Source organism: Aspergillus aculeatinus (genome assembly GCF_003184765.1).
Source record: "Aspergillus aculeatinus CBS 121060 unplaced genomic scaffold BO66scaffold_24, whole genome shotgun sequence".
In the NCBI taxonomy this organism is placed as follows: domain Eukaryota; kingdom Fungi; phylum Ascomycota; class Eurotiomycetes; order Eurotiales; family Aspergillaceae; genus Aspergillus; species Aspergillus aculeatinus.
Window position 1 is genome coordinate 104,987 of NW_020291493.1, and position 14,935 is coordinate 119,921.

General features: G+C 51.1%; 5 protein-coding genes across 5 annotated transcripts; 1 reads left to right on the forward strand and 4 right to left on the reverse strand.

Annotated features, from left to right (window-relative positions):
* Positions 1-376: 376 nt before the first annotated feature.
* On the reverse strand, positions 377-4,566 carry BO66DRAFT_420460 (uncharacterized protein; the record flags this gene model as incomplete). The annotated part of the gene is made up of 3 exons (XM_025649874.1): positions 3,967-4,566; positions 1,524-3,887; positions 377-1,466 (listed from the first exon to the last, which is right to left on the reverse strand). The coding sequence occupies exons 1-3, from the start codon at positions 4,326-4,328 to the stop codon at positions 377-379; spliced, it is 3,816 nt and encodes a 1,271-aa protein (XP_025503931.1). The 5' UTR covers positions 4,329-4,566.
* A 526-nt stretch (positions 4,567-5,092) lies between these two features.
* On the reverse strand, positions 5,093-7,168 carry BO66DRAFT_322925 (arrestin (or S-antigen), N-terminal domain protein; the record flags this gene model as incomplete). The annotated part of the gene is made up of 5 exons (XM_025643786.1): positions 5,093-5,767; positions 5,823-6,395; positions 6,466-6,678; positions 6,736-6,849; positions 6,956-7,168. The coding sequence occupies 5 exons, from the start codon at positions 7,166-7,168 to the stop codon at positions 5,093-5,095; spliced, it is 1,788 nt and encodes a 595-aa protein (XP_025503932.1).
* A 671-nt stretch (positions 7,169-7,839) lies between these two features.
* On the reverse strand, positions 7,840-9,457 carry BO66DRAFT_323048 (triglyceride lipase; the record flags this gene model as incomplete). The annotated part of the gene is made up of 8 exons (XM_025643790.1): positions 7,840-7,865; positions 7,952-7,986; positions 8,082-8,318; positions 8,367-8,496; positions 8,554-8,592; positions 8,640-8,728; positions 8,920-9,160; positions 9,247-9,457. 8 exons carry the CDS (start codon positions 9,455-9,457, stop codon positions 7,840-7,842), a joined length of 1,008 nt encoding a protein of 335 aa, XP_025503933.1.
* A 399-nt stretch (positions 9,458-9,856) lies between these two features.
* Positions 9,857-10,982, reverse strand: BO66DRAFT_420463 (uncharacterized protein; the record flags this gene model as incomplete). The annotated part of the gene is made up of 6 exons (XM_025649875.1): positions 9,857-10,181; positions 10,272-10,372; positions 10,503-10,536; positions 10,592-10,630; positions 10,853-10,888; positions 10,968-10,982. The coding sequence occupies 6 exons, from the start codon at positions 10,980-10,982 to the stop codon at positions 10,008-10,010; spliced, it is 399 nt and encodes a 132-aa protein (XP_025503934.1). The 3' UTR covers positions 9,857-10,007.
* A 1,596-nt stretch (positions 10,983-12,578) lies between these two features.
* On the forward strand, positions 12,579-14,741 carry BO66DRAFT_391918 (indoleamine 2,3-dioxygenase family protein). Its single transcript, XM_025647377.1, has 5 exons — positions 12,579-13,313; positions 13,369-13,679; positions 13,743-13,903; positions 13,965-14,267; positions 14,349-14,741. Exons 1-5 carry the CDS (start codon positions 12,823-12,825, stop codon positions 14,574-14,576), a joined length of 1,494 nt encoding a protein of 497 aa, XP_025503935.1. The 5' UTR covers positions 12,579-12,822; the 3' UTR covers positions 14,577-14,741.
* The last annotated feature ends 194 nt before the right edge of the window (positions 14,742-14,935 follow it).

The following is a 14,935-nucleotide window of genomic DNA, read 5'->3' on the forward strand; positions in this document are numbered from 1 at the left end:
CCACCAATCAGCTTCTAGACGTTGTCAGACTTCGGAGCTTCCCCACAGTCTCGTTGCCTGAGTAAGTGCCTGAGTGCCTCGACTGTAGCGTTACCTCATACACTCGAGCTTGTGCCAAACATTCGTCTTGAGAAGAAGGACCAAGCATTAGAAAAGGTATCACACTGGTGTATCTATGTAGGTAGGTAGGTAGGTAGGTATGTATGTATGTATGTATGTATGTACATATTTTAAGGGAAAGTATGGGAAAAAAAATCAATCATGACGCCCATTATTCTACTCTTTCATTCCATTGTCATTCAAGCATGAATGCACCACCCTCTGGCCATCTGCTTGTCTCTTGCATCACATCTTCGCTACCGTGCTCTCCCCGTCTTCAACGCGATGGATTCGACTCCAAGCCTAATCCCTCCCGCGACTTCCCCCGCAGCCTGGCCAGCGACTGTCGGGTACGGCGTTGCGTGGGAGGTACGTGTTTCTGCACCCACCCAGGTCCTTGCGGCAGCCGCTGCGATCGGCCGAAGTCCCTGTCACTGCCCCCGGGCGACACCGGGGGACTGGACTGTGTCAAATCCACCACAATGGGCTCAGATCCTGGGGTTCCTGGGGAGTTGGGTTGAGGCACCACCGGTGGAATCATGCTCTCGGGAATAACACTAATCAGGGAAGAGTCCTCCGTGCCCTTCCACTTCGAATTCTTCTGCACGGATCGTTGGCCTGACGGTGGCGTGGAAGACGATCCCATCAAAGATTGGAGATCTAGTGTGGTATCACCCGCAGTAACCCCAATGCCTTCCGATGGCTGCGACGAGAGCTCCTGCTGACCTTCTTCTCGAGCTCTGTCAATCTCAAAAAACGGGTTCGGAACCATGCTACTGATCGACGAACGTGAGGACGGGCGGGTCTCTTCTCCCTGGGCTTGCTGGTTGGAAGGTGGAGTATCACTCCTCTCCCGCTTGGCTGGGAAATACCGGTTCATCAGCTGATTGAAGGACAACACACTGAGCGGGCTACTGATCATCTGGAGATCGTCATTAGACGCATCTGCAGCGTGACCGAGGTTGACGCCGTCAGGGCGCTGCGGGGAGTCCAGAGTATTGGGAGAGTTCTTGTCAGGAGGCAGAAGCACGTCGGGTTGACGGTCAGCACCGCCATCGGGGATTGGTTCGGCGTCGGCGATGAGGTTGGATGCCGAGCCCGAGGCCTTTTTCGCGCAACCGGTTGGGGGTGGGGACTGGAATCCATGAAACTGGGGGGACAGAACGGGGCTGGAATCGCCTGCAAGACTCTTCGAGGAGTTTACGATCTCCTGGAGGATAGGCTTATTAGGTCCCGAGTCAGCCGGCTTATCTCCCGCAGCGGGGGCTGGTCGCTGACCATCTTCGTCGCCATCGCGCGCGGCCGTGGCCTCAATTCGAGCCGGAGTCGTGATCTTCGGCGTGGTGGACTCCTCTGCTGCGTGGGAGCTTGGTCGGGTGAGCGCTTCAATACGCCAGAGGAGTGAAGGAAATTAATGTACTGACATGCTGGGTTTCTCAGCATCCCCAGTTCCTGCAGCGGGCGCAGCTCGGAGAAGCTTGGGTTCAATGAAGTCGGCAAAGGAAAGCTCGCGGAAGCCATCGTCCTCCGCCGCATCATCTTCGAGACCAGGCATTTCAAATCCGGTGTAATATGGTTTATCGTTTCCCACCTCATCCGGGTCGACATCGGCGATTTGTCTTCTGTCACGCTTGGCGAGCCTGATCTTGAGAATATTGTCCTCGTAAACATCGTGTATCTCAGCCACCCGATACTCAGACACGGTGGGCTGCCAGTTTGTGGCTTTAGAGAGGTCCAATTGCTTGAAAGCAATTACAGACGCCCGCTGTAGGTGATCCTCGGAGAGATCTGGAAGGGTGAGGTGATTAGCGGGCAGGACAGGCAGATCCTCAGCTGGCTCCTCAGCCTCATATTCTGCTTGGTGCTCCCCATTAAGCTGCTCCGTGTCATCATAATTGAGCTGGTCATCTCCGTCAAAGTAACTATCCTCCCAATTGCCATAATCTTCCTCCCCCGCGTCGTAGACTTGAAGCTGTTGGCGCCGCTTCCTCTTCTTGCCCCGGCCTTTGCGTTGCCTGATAATGTTGCTGGCATCGTGATCCCAGCGCTGCTCAAATGGGAAAGGTGGCGCCGTCAGCTCAATATCGTCGTAGATACATTCGGTAGCTCTGATGGTCAACCTTTCCTCCCAGTTATGCTCCACGTCACTTTCATGCCCAGTCTCTGCGTCTTGGCTTACGGACTTGCGAGATGGAATATGGGTGATGTTTGCAGCAAGCTTCCTCCGCGTCGCATCTTCGTCTTCCTTGTTGCGCGGAGCTCTCACTCCAAGAGAGCCAAACAGCATTCGCCGAGAGCTAGCAACATCCAAAGTACGCCTCTTAGACGAATCGCTGTCTGTGTTACCATTCACAGAGACGTCCCTTGCAGAACGTGTATTCCGCTTGTTCTCATCATGGGGCGGCACATTCTCCGTCTCCGGAGTGACTGACACGTCGACGCCGCCAGCTGCCAGATCCTGGAGCAGTTTCTGGCGTCTTGCTTCGAATTCTGCGCGTTCTTGCTCCTTCTTGTCGCCTCGGGTTTTAGAGTTGACTTCAGCTTTGGCTCCGGATTTGGTTTCGGATTTGGGCTCAGGCTTGGTTTCGGGGATATAATACTCGCACCCATGCACGTCCTCCCATTCCCGCAGGGCCGCGAAATCAGCTTGCGCGGGTAAAGCACCAAGTTCTTTGAGCTTTGCCAGTCGGCGACGCATCTTGTTACGTTGATTACTCTTTTTGGTCCGCAACGATCCTGCTCCGGGCGGAGCATTTTTGATGGGGGCCTCAACGCTAGTGTCTGAGTCGGAAATATCCTCGTCTTCCGATTCTGATGCGCTTGAATCATCAGACTCCGAAGTAGACTCATCATCTGAATCATCTGAATCATCTGAATCATCGGAATCATCGGAATCATCGGAATCATCAGACTCATTTGAATCATCTGAGTCATCTGAGTCCGATAGCGAATGACCTGATTCCGAAGACGAGTCTTGATCCGAGCTGGAGTCACTCACACCACTAGAGTCGGTCGAGAGTGAGCTGCTGTCGCTGTCGTCTGCGACAGAGCCAGCCGAACTCACGGAAGGTGACTTCGCCTTGCTCACAAGTATGCTTTCGGGCTTCAAGGCTGGCTTCTCGTCCTCAAATTGAACCACCTTAGCATCCGTCCGTGAGTCAGCCGGGGTTGAGGTACTTTGAATAACCTTAGGTGCATCTCTTTTCGGTGTTGTCGAGGGCGTCCTAGGCCCGGAGCGGAGAGCACGGGGCGCAGACTCAGTCTGTTGCTTGACCTGGTCTTCAGGTTTGGTGATGGGAGGGGCTTCTGAATCCTCTGCGAGAGCCTTCAACTCCTCCTCAAGTTCGCCCTCTCGGGTATCAGACATGTCAGAATCACTCTCTGATTCCTGGTCCACGGGGTGGCGGATGACTGTTCCATCATCATCATCCTCAGGTTCATGATAATCCTGGAAGTCATCCTGAAACGTAGTTCCATGCCCTTCCGCCTTTTCCCCTTCGGAATTACCACTGTTCCTGAGTGCATCGACTTCCACGTTGGAAAGAAGCCGCTTGGGTGGTTCCCAATCCGCATCATCATCGTAGCGTACCCCGTAATCCCACCCTGCGATTGTAGTCCGTCGTTTTTTTCTAGGTGGAATCGTGATTGCAGGCCTGGACGAAGTAGGTCTTTTCAGGAAAGGCTTTCCGAAGGGAACGCCATCGATGAGGTGTTTGCCATCTCCGGAGATCTGATGGCGACCGGAAAGCCGCCTGGCCCGAAGATCTTCAATCTGCAGCGCACGGATTCTATCATGTAAGGACGCGTCGGTTAGTGGCTACATAGTTGAAACCATGAGAGGGTCAACATGGATGGGATAGCACATACAGGACCTCATCGCCGTCGCGCAATAGGCCGTCCACCTCCATAAAATGTAGGCACTCTGAGCCACCCACTTCGACCACATAATCTTCAAGACCCCACTGTCCACTGCACTCTTCGTCAAACTGGACCGATTCCGTCTCCAACGGAATCACCTCGTTCACATCTTCCAGTAGCTGTGCAAACGTGTATCCACCATTTGAGTATAGCGCATTAGGTAAACGCGTCGAAGTAATTGCAGACGCAGCAGCGGGAATCATGGGCGAGCCATTCGACGCATTGGGACCGAATAGAGAGTGAGGAGACGTCGTCCAAAGAATGCGCGTCACGGGCAAGCCGTGACGCTGGATTGTTAAGTGGAGACGCATAATGGAATGCTAGAGAATTCCGCTGCTACTTCCAAATCAATGCGACCAGGGGCAGCTCATTAGTATAGGACTTTGCTGAGGCGGTTGAGATGAATTAGATTCGATATGATTGCCGCAGCGCGTTGCTCGGTTGAGCAGTTTTGGGTAAGGAGCTCAATTGCTATTAACACCTTCGAGATGGAGCACGGATCGTCTATCCATTCAAAGTCAAGAATACTCAGAGAACCGTACGCGCAGGAGAGAAGGACATATTATTGACAGGAGAAAACAGTCATGATGAGATGTTGAGAGTGCAGCGCGGAAACCGACGAAAAGCACGGGGAAGGAAAGACCGAACGGTGACCGATGCAGTGCCAAAGCTTCTGTTTCCCGCTAAGCCTCTTTGGTCCGCGTAGTCGGCCACCCACGGTTCGCAACACCAAACAGTACTACTGCTACTAGTACTCTACCAACACTGGTCTTACAGAATTGTATTTTTGAGTCTTCTATACAGAATACATATCTATGCTTGTAAAAAATAGGGGGTATTCGCATTGTATAGCTTCCAATGTATAGCAGGTAGTATGTGTTGGTTGCACGTTCAGAGATTTGGCACCAAAGAAGCTGCAAACAGAGTGTAATCGCTGAGTATTAGAGATACGTAGTGGACTGAATTCATCCTGCGAGCTCAAAAGTTATTTTCAAAGAGTCAAGAATGACTCCGAGATCGATTGAAGAGACATGATAGCATGATACTCTTGTTGGGAGTAGAGCCACACTGGACCTTAGACATCCCGATTTGGACTACGAGGAACTGGCTTCCGATTAGGTACTCCCAGATTCATGGTGCGGTGCTCTGGTCGGAATGGTCTGTGATCGGCCTGGCTGCTAGATGTCTGGGGTTGACTGTCCGCTGTTGCCTGGTATTGCGGAGGGCTCTCCTCTAGAGGAATGGCCTTGTGTATTTTGAGTACGCTTTGCTGGCGGGAAACAAGAGAGACGGGTGATCCTGACCGGGACTCTGGAGGGGTTGAAGGCAGCATATCGAGGGTTTCCGCAGAGGAATTGGCCCCCTCATTGCCGTACAGTGCCGATGCCTCAGGTGCCTTTCCAACTGGAGATCTTGCATCAGCGCCAGATTCAAACGATCTTTCGGAGGAGGCGCTTGGTGGGTTATACTCTCTACGAGGGCCATCAATTGGGCTGAGAGTATCAGCCATCGCGTCTTCGTAGCTCGGAGGTGCATCGTCGTAGCCATCTTCTGGGTTGCTAGGCGCGGGTGGCCGGGTGGGCCGAGGAGGCATTGGTGGAGGCAGACCGTCACCTGAAGGCCGGGTTGAGGTGGACACAGTCGGCTTAACGTTCCCATTTGCAGCTATGGCTTCCAAGAGTGCTTGTGGAGGTGCAATGCCGGAGAAGACTTTGACAGGCATGCGCAACGGAAGTACTATAAGCTGAGGCTACTAGCAGTGAGCAGTCGTTTCTAGAAATGAAGAACTGATGAGGCAAACATACTTTCATGTTTCCGACTGATCCATGCGTGAGACCCACACGAACTTCAAGTTCGTAGGTTCTGGAGACATTGCACGTTTCAAATGACGGAGCTACAGTGCTGGGGAGCGGTATGCGGTTCCACATGTTAGCATCCAAGGTCCATTCGGTCTCAGCAGGGTCTCCCCCTCTTCCTAGAGGTATAGCCATGTTGCTGCAGCTCAACATGACCCAGGTGCCACTCTCTGTCCGCTTGAGGTCATGGGCGAGAATGTGTGTATATGAAATTAGTTCAACTTGTAACATCTGCAAGAAGATGGTTTCGTATGATTCAGACAATTTCTTGACAATGATTCGCATCGGTATAGGTTCATTACAGGTGAGTATCGAAGGGTTGGGTAATCTCAAATCTGCGGACACACGAGGGCCGTTGCTGGCGCTTTCTCGGAGAGAACTGCTTGACATTTTCTGAAAAAGACCTTTTTTCTTGGAGACGGGAGGGAGATCCGAGAATTGATGTTGGCGTCTGGCGTACGTCTCTTCGCTTGGATTCCCTGTTCGCGGGGGCTCGATTGGTAGAAAATTCAGGTTGGTGATCTTACAGCGGCCGTTAGTCTCATGCAATTGAGACAAGAAGGGGTCACAGCGGACAAGAGGGAAAACATACCCCTCTGATATTCTCCTTGTAGAATTGTGGACGGATGACCGTGGCTTTCACGTAGTACTTGATATCGGCCATTCCGGGAAACCCACTGAGAGACGGTGGAAGCGTTTTCTTCACATGGCGATGAGTATCCTTCGCCACCTCCACCTTGAGGCCGGTGATGTTGAGGTTGGTGAGCATGCTATTTTGGAAATTGCAGGCATTGTTGAACGGGAACTAGGATCCGAAATCAGTCTACGCTGAACATGGCAGAGAAACCAAATTCAAAATTACCTTGAACTTGAATGGATATTCGTAGGTCCCTTTGGCGAACGTGTAGACCCTTTCGGGGGTCTTCGAGTTGAAAACTTCGGGGGTGGGAAAGACGGTAACAACCTTATACAGGAGCTGTAAGGGTTCTTAGTAACAGCTTGAATAGGGAGGGGCATTCCACCTGGCCCTTGCCAGTGAGTGATCTACATGGTGGGGTTGGGGAGACTGTGGAGCGACGCACCTTGTGAACCTCGATCTCTGTCCGCTTTTTGTCCGACTGCTCATGATGCGGATATCGCGGACCTGCAAGACGTGTACGACTCTCGCCCTCAAGCTTCACTTGTATCCCTCCTATAGCAGCTTCGGAGGGTAGGGTGAGCACCACTTTCCCAACGAGAACGTCGAGGTTAGTGAAGTGCTTGTGAGGCCGGTCCAGGTGGATTGTTACGGACATGGCGAACCGTGCGTAAGCCGTATATGTACGGATGAGGATGAGGATGGCCGGCACCTGAGACGCACAATCACTCTTCACCAAGACCGTTTTTATGATTGATGCAAAGTCTAGACAAGAGCAAGCACCAGTTGAACTGGCTGCATATACGTCTAGATAATCAAAATCACGCAGGCGGAGAGATAATAATGGACAAAGGGGAGGAGGGGGTGGTGGGGGGGAAGAAAAAAGAAGCACGGGAGTTCGGCAGAACTACAGTCACTTAACGTTACAGGATATGACGTTAAGCCCAGGGGAAGCAGAACTGCTCCCGTGGGGTCGACGAGCAAGTAATTAATTGTTCTCACAGGGCTGGCTTGGCTGGCTGCCCGAGTCTGGATGCGCCGAGCCGAGTGCAGTGGGTGGGACTCAGCCACTCCGCCCAGTCCGACTGGGTGCACCGCCACCTTTGTTGGTCTTCTCTCTGCCAATCGAACACGAGTCTACAATCTGTCATAGACGGCACTGCACGTCACAACTTAGTATCGCATTCCACACCTAGAATCTAAAGCAGTGTCCTCAAGGGGTATCGCTGGGAATATAGGTATGCTGTCAAATCACAGAACAAAAAAGAACTAGCCCAATGCACTCTAGGCACCAAGATTTCAGACAGAGGTTACTGCACCGCGCCATCATCAGAGACCCTCCTTCGCAAGCATGTCTAGAGTATTGATCTCATTAGTCAGACTCTCCGCAATGGTTCGACAAGGCTGGGTGTGGCGTGACGCCAGGGCCCCTTTGTCGTACCTGCAATATCAAGGTAAAACGCAATTGCGTTGAATCTACGCAGAGCATCAGCCGATGTCCAACAGGAGCATAAGAACAGGCAAAGCGAGAGAAGAAGACCATCTTCGCATCGCTAACTCATTCAACGTACCTTAACCTGTTGCCCGTTATTTCACCGGCCAGCCATTTTAATCGGTTGGTCCAGTTTATCAGGTCCAGGTGGCTCACCCCTTCGAGGGTGCCCTTGTAGCCCCCTTCTCCTCCCCACTTGCTGCTCGCAACGCTGACAAGTCCGTCATTGTACCCTTCGACCTGCTGTAAGAGGCGATGCGATAGGCGGAAGACAGACCAGAAGCTTGGCTGCATCGATGCTCCATAGGAGAAATACCTGCAAGAACTCAGTCTCGCGACACCACTCACAGGGCAGACCACTTACCGAACATCCTCCACATCTGGAGTAGTAGGATTGAAGGTGTTTTGCATGTAGTCGCGGGTCAGTTGAGCGAATGCCCCTGTATCTATTCCTAGTCTCTCAAGCGCATAGTACAACTGAGCCAAGCGGTCATCTGTGAGTCATGAGTTTCGGCTTCTTCTTCTTCTGCCGGGGCAGTGAGTTAACACACCGCCAATCTGCTTGAGCACATAGTCTGCGACTGCAGAGCCTGCCAAGCTAGTTAGTAAGATGATTACTTTGTTATCTCATACATACCTCTATGGGGCGTGGCTATAGTGGTCAAGGATTTGACTTTGAAATCCGTTGGTCTGAGATGTGTAATCATATATCGTGAATCAAGGCCTCTTCGTCGTCAATCAGGATGTGATCGTAACGGACGCTTAGATGCATTCAAATTACCTACCCCTGTACAGCAATGTAAACAAAGAGTTCCGATAACGGTGATTGAGGCGACCAGGCTTACCATACTATGACTGTTCAATATTAGATCTGATATCAAAGAAATAAAATCAATCTTGGAAAGTAGAGAGCCTACGCGATGATATTCACTTCCTTGCCACGTGCTCCGGCGACGATGTCTTTTGCCAATTCTTCGGCGCGCATTTCAATGGACGCCGATGGAGGTACTGTTGCAGTGATGACCTGTACCCCCTTCATCGATAGTGCATCCTCGATCCCACGCCAGTATTGAACACCGGGGAGATAAGGGCCGGCAAGGCGAAGCGTGTCAAAGCCGAGAAGCCCATGCGCAAGCACGACAGGGTGCTTCGGGGCATCTGGTGAATATCAGGTCAATTTCCACACGCTGACAACTCTGTAAGGATCTGCCATGATTGGGTCTACTAAATGCCATCCGACTCACCATATTGATCTCTGATAGCAGCATACTCATCTCTGATGACTTTGCCCAGGTCTTCCAAACGTGGATCAAGAACATCGGACGCTGTATGCGTAGAGGAACGAAACCCGCGTGAGCTGGGACAGCGCCTCAAATTGTTGTACCGGAAGACAGTCCTCTTGTGGCAAAGGGAGAGACTTCTTACTGTGCGCAATTGAGCGACAGCAGATCTCATTTTGTACTATACCCTGCGTGCTCTCCATGCAAATGGATCTGGGAGGAAAAGCGAAAGTATACATACAAACAAAACATCACGGGTGGCCTCGCGCCGAGGAGGAACTTATGACGCAACAAATGCCTATTCGGGTCTTCCTATGCCTGAGGCATGAATATGCCCGAGCATACCGTGCACTGTACCTCAAGATATATTTTGAGTGATTAACATGTACTGAAAATCCCCTAGAGCTGTTAATACTCCTTGTAACAACCTCTTGTTTTTAATAATGGGATAAATCCTTTTTGATACCCCCTTTTCCTCGACAAATGTCCGATGGAAAGCAAAGGATCTCAACGGTAAGGGGTCTCACGCATGCACCAAGCAGGCATGGCATCCCCACACTACTGAAGGACATTGCCCACCCCTCCACTAGCTGCAGACAATCTAGAAAGGACGCACTCCGTACATATTGGCAGTTGTATGATCAAACAGCTAAATAATATTCACAGGCTGGAAATAAAGAACCCAAAATTGATGAACCCTCACGCTGCTGCAGGAAACAACAGATCTATGCCTTGACCACGATTTTCTCCGAAGCCTCAGGCTTTACGTCGATGAGTGCATGGATAAGATCCTCCACCACCTTGCTGCCCTTGTCGTTCCCGGCATCCTTGATCTCCTGGAGCTTGACTTCTGCCTCTTTGTTCGCATCCTCCTCAGCCTTCTTGTACCCGCTCGAGTGCTACAGCAAGCACGAAAGCGTTAGCTCGTTTGTTGAACAGTGATTGCGAGCTACCCCTAGATCGAGGAGCCACTGTAATGCCATAAATACCTCAGCCTCGAACTTCTTGAATTCGTCCTCCTTCTGCTTGCGGTACTCTTCGATCTCCTTCTGGGCTTCAGCCTTTGCGTCTCTTATCCGCTTGGTACGGTCTGAATGGAACGTGTCAATGAGAGAGCCGTTAACATTGGTGAGGGGCCGGGACAGTACATTCTCTAGCTGTAAGATGCGACACGTCAGCATACAGTCATGGTATCCGGTAGTAGCATAGATGAGCTTTACCTTGCTGGACAATCTTCTGGGCCTCTCTCTCGGCCTTAATTCTGATGTCAATTGTATGTCTTCGTAGGAACAGAGTCGGAATGACCTACATCGAGGAGGGTCTGAATGCCTGCGGAGTTCTGAGCGGACTATCGGGGACAGCGTTAGCGCCTTTCCTTCAAAAACGGACTCGCCTCCTAGCGCTCACCATGTTGTAAGTAAGTCCTCTGGGACGCGAGAATATGCTTGAAGGGATACGACTTGAGTTGAAGGCGATATCTTGATAAGGTGGAGTTGTGGAGCTTGTGATACGCCGTCCGATCTCCCCGACGCCACGCATTACCCCCGTGGGCGGTCGGGGATTCTGCCACGAAACACCGCCATCGTCGATTATCGCCGACACGAGACTGGGATCATGATTGACTTAGCCTCTTGATAGGGAGTTACGCCACTTCTTCTTTTGCGACAGTTTTAAATATTCAATACATTACCAGCGGACATGTCTCGGGCTTCCAAATTGACATTGGCCGCCACAGGCCTAGGCACAGCTGGAATTGTCTACTTTGTGCATTGGGCACAGGAACAAGAGAAGGCGGTCCGTTAATACTTTGACCCCCATTTACCCAGTAAGATGCTAACTTCTCAATTACTCGGCCTCTAGTCAATGCACAAGGCGGTGGAACTTGACATGGAAAAACAGCGCATTCGACAGGAACGACAGGCTGACTTCGAGATGCAAAGGGCTCTTGAAGAGGAATACCGGAAACTCCAAAAAGTCTCACCAAGCTTAGACGAACCGAGCGGAACGCAAAGAAGTCAAGGACAAGGACAAGGATTCTGAGGCAACTCTTCCTCTGCTGGTTGACGGCGTGTGACGTGAAGGCTCGGGCGTTGGTATGTTTTAGCCAATTACAGAAGAAATCATCTCTAATCCAACATCTCAGCCATGGCTTTCAACCTCACCAGAATGACAGCTTCCCGGCTATAAAATATACCCATGTACAATAGACAAGAACATACACCCCTATCCTTGCGGAGACAGACGCTGATGAGTAGAATTGAGGGCACTCTAATTGGCAAGCTCACGCTGCTATGTAACTAGCATGTTGCTAGATTATGATTCACATCGCATCAATGCTATGGAGGGCATGAATGAGTGATGAGAACGACTACGTGAAGCTATCTCAGCAGCAGAACTATCAATATGGGCGCGGTGGGTGGTGAGCAGCCTGGCCGTTGGGCCGTGACCTTAAGCGACAGACGGAAAGCATGGGTGGCTGTGTGGTAATGTTTGTGAGACGACAATGTATTACGTAGATGTATGATGTGTTGAAGCACGAACTATAAGTTAGTCCTTATCAGTTCTTGAAAGAAATTGAAACCATTTTTGCTCGGGTTGGTGGTTCTTCCGAGATGCCCCATGAATTGAAAGATAGGCCGCTGATATAAAGAAGGCCGGCTACAAACGGAGGCCGGCTCAATTCCGGCCTCATGCAACTACGAAAGGCTAATCTGCCCAAATCCGGCTGATGTGACCAATGGCGGCGAGGACCCCATGACTGAAGCCTTGGCAATTGGTGAAGTATAGTTAAGGTCATGATGTAGGTGGTTGTGAGTTTGGGACACCACGTCCTTCAAACCGGCAAATTGGAGCGAAGATTGTGTAGGATACAGTCAGATATATGCTAGAGACAGTCAGTAGCAATGTATCAGTTCTCCCGCACCAGCCACAGCTGAGGATAGATAGCTAAACACATTGGTATACAATGCTGGAAAAGGAATAGTGCGTCCTCGTGATCCCTGCGTGCCCTGATCTGCCAAGAGTTTGTATAGAGTCGTCGAGCAGGCGTCTACACTGATGTATTGACCCAGGGGAGAGTTTATAGGCATAGAGACTCGTACAAAATTGTCATATAATACTTCCCAGATGCCCAGATCTAGCACTACCTTGTTATCATGATTGAGACTAAGGTCTCCACGCAGTTTCCCTACCTGTTTCGTACTGGCGCTGTCGAGGCCGGAATTGATACCGGCCTCAAAGCATTATAAGAATCGCCTGCAATCCCACCCAATTCCCAGGCACAAGAACTCTGAGTTCACTATCTAAAGAGCAAGGTTTTAACTTTCTGTGTTCCCTTCTTGCCCAGTTACTTGGTTCCCTATTCCACATTCACCTGGCTGCCTCCTATTCTTCTCCTTCTTCCTTTTCTCTCTCTTCTGCTCTCTCCTCTTCATTCTTTTACTCGAGACCTTAGACTCTCTCGTATCTTCTCGCACCCTCTTACCGTCTCGCAGCATCCCATCATACCTCTATTCACTCCCTTATATAGATAACTTCATCATGTCTCCATCTAGAGTTCCCCTCCCGAACAGTACCTTGGATCGCTTCCCTCATATCCATGATGATCCTTCCACCCTTCCTCGGTCCTTGGACCCCTTCACTATCACCACCTCTACCGGCTTCCTTCCCTTTCTTATCTCTCCCACCAAGCTCCCATCTATCTTCCAGCCTTTGATGTCACTGCTTGAGCGCCTCCCTGTCGTTAAGGAGGATGGTACTCCAGGTCTCCTTGCGACATATGAGCTAGGCCCGGCTGTTCTGGCCGAGCTTCCTGATCTCACCGAGGAGATCGATAAGCTGGTCACGCCTGATAGTGCACCGGATCTCTACATGATCACCGCTGCATTCCGTGACTACTCTTTCCTCGCCTCGTCGTATCTTCTTGAGCCATGCTGGGAGAACTGGTGTAAAAACCCCGACCAGGGTTATGGACTCGGACGGGATATTCTGCCCAAATCTGTGGCTCGCCCAATGTATCATTGCGCCAAGATGTGAGTCGACGCTTAAGCTAGTGAGCTTCGACCGTCTATACTAATTTGATGCCAGCCTCAACATTCCTCCTTTCATGTCCTATGCTGCTGCATACTCACTATTTAACTACACCCTCGCAGACCCCTCTAAAGGTCTGGACTATCCAAACTTGCGTCTTGTCCGCGCCTTCGAGAAGGGTCTGGACCCCAAGAGCTCCGAAGCCGGCTTTATCTTAACCCACGTGGACATGGTGAAAGAATCCAATGGTCTTATCAGCGGAGCACTCAAGGTGGTCGACAACGTCGAGCAGGGTGATCGTTCGGTGGTCAACGACGGATTTAGAGAGATTCTAGCTTCCATGGAGAAGATCGAAGCCTCGATGGAAGGCAAGCGTTCCCCATTCCCTCCTGTTGCTCAAAGACTCCTCCTCACTAACAATCCGCATTTAGACATGTGGGCCAACTCCAAGCCCCAGGACTACCTCTCGTTCCGTGTCTTCATCTTCGGAATCACCTCGCAATCCATGTTCCCGAACGGTGTCATCTACGACGGAATTCTTGACAACCAGCCCCTATTCTTCCGCGGCGAGAGCGGTGCGAACGACAGCATGGTAAGATTTCGTCTCAAGACTACCCCTTCTAGACGCCGATCTGACCATCCACAACAAACAGATCCCTCTCCTCGACCACCTCTGCCAGATCCCCATGCCCTCCACCCCGCTCACCAAGATCCTGCACGAGTTCCGTGCCTACCGCCCCCTACCCCACCGTGAATTTCTCGCTTACATGAATTCCAAATCCGAAGAAGTCGGCACTCGCAACTTCGCCGTCCAGGACACCGAAACCGCAATCCTCTTCCTTAAAACTCTGAACCACGTTCGGAGCTTCCGATGGAGACACTGGCTTTTTGCCCGAGAGTATATCATCCGCCGCACCCCACACCCTACCGCTACCGGTGGTAGTCCTATCGTCACGGTAAGTTATTCTTCTCACCCTTGAGGGCAGTCTTTCGCCCCATGAGATAGATACTAAACACGCTTCTGGGTCGATATGTAGTGGCTTCCCAACCAGTTATCCGCGGTGATGGACCTGATGATCTCGATCTATGATACTTACCTTGCGCCGCAGAAAGAAGGACATTTGGCTGTCGGGCCGGATGGTCAAACCGGGTATGCTGCCGAGGCATATATGAAGCAGGTCGAGCCGATGATGGAAATGGTGAGGGACCAGAGAGAGAAGTTGGCCAAGGAGGTGGAGAAATGGTGTAAGGAGAGAGGGGTTTGAAGAGAAGGTGGTAGGATCGGTTGTTATACCCTTGGATTCATATTTTGACCACTTCCAAACTGTAGATAGTCTACCACGTTGGTTCTGAGCTTAGTACTGGAGTTCCTGGCTCAGGATTAATACGAGAGACAGATAGCGAGAGTCTTCATTTCAAATTGAATCCGAAGAGATTGATTTGAACGGCAGCTATCATAAGGATATTGACCTGAGCATTATTGTATGGCTCTTGAGTCAGCGATGCTGCTGGTATAGCAACCCAGAAAGACAGACTAGGAACGCAGACTGTACGGAGTATATTGTGAGCCTTGCAATATCAAACTCGATGGTCGAGTTGTCGCATTAGAGAGTGGGGGTGGGAT

Bases quoted from the DNA above. Each gene is read 5' to 3' on its own strand.
- BO66DRAFT_391918 (XM_025647377.1), top strand. From the start codon at position 12,823: ATGTCTCCATCTAGAGTTCCCCTCCCGAACAGTACCTTGGATCGCTTC. The intron at 13,314-13,368 runs GTGAGTCGACGC...ATTTGATGCCAG, and splicing joins ATGTATCATTGCGCCAAGAT to CCTCAACATTCCTCCTTTCA. The intron at 13,680-13,742 runs GCAAGCGTTCCC...ATCCGCATTTAG, and splicing joins GATCGAAGCCTCGATGGAAG to ACATGTGGGCCAACTCCAAG.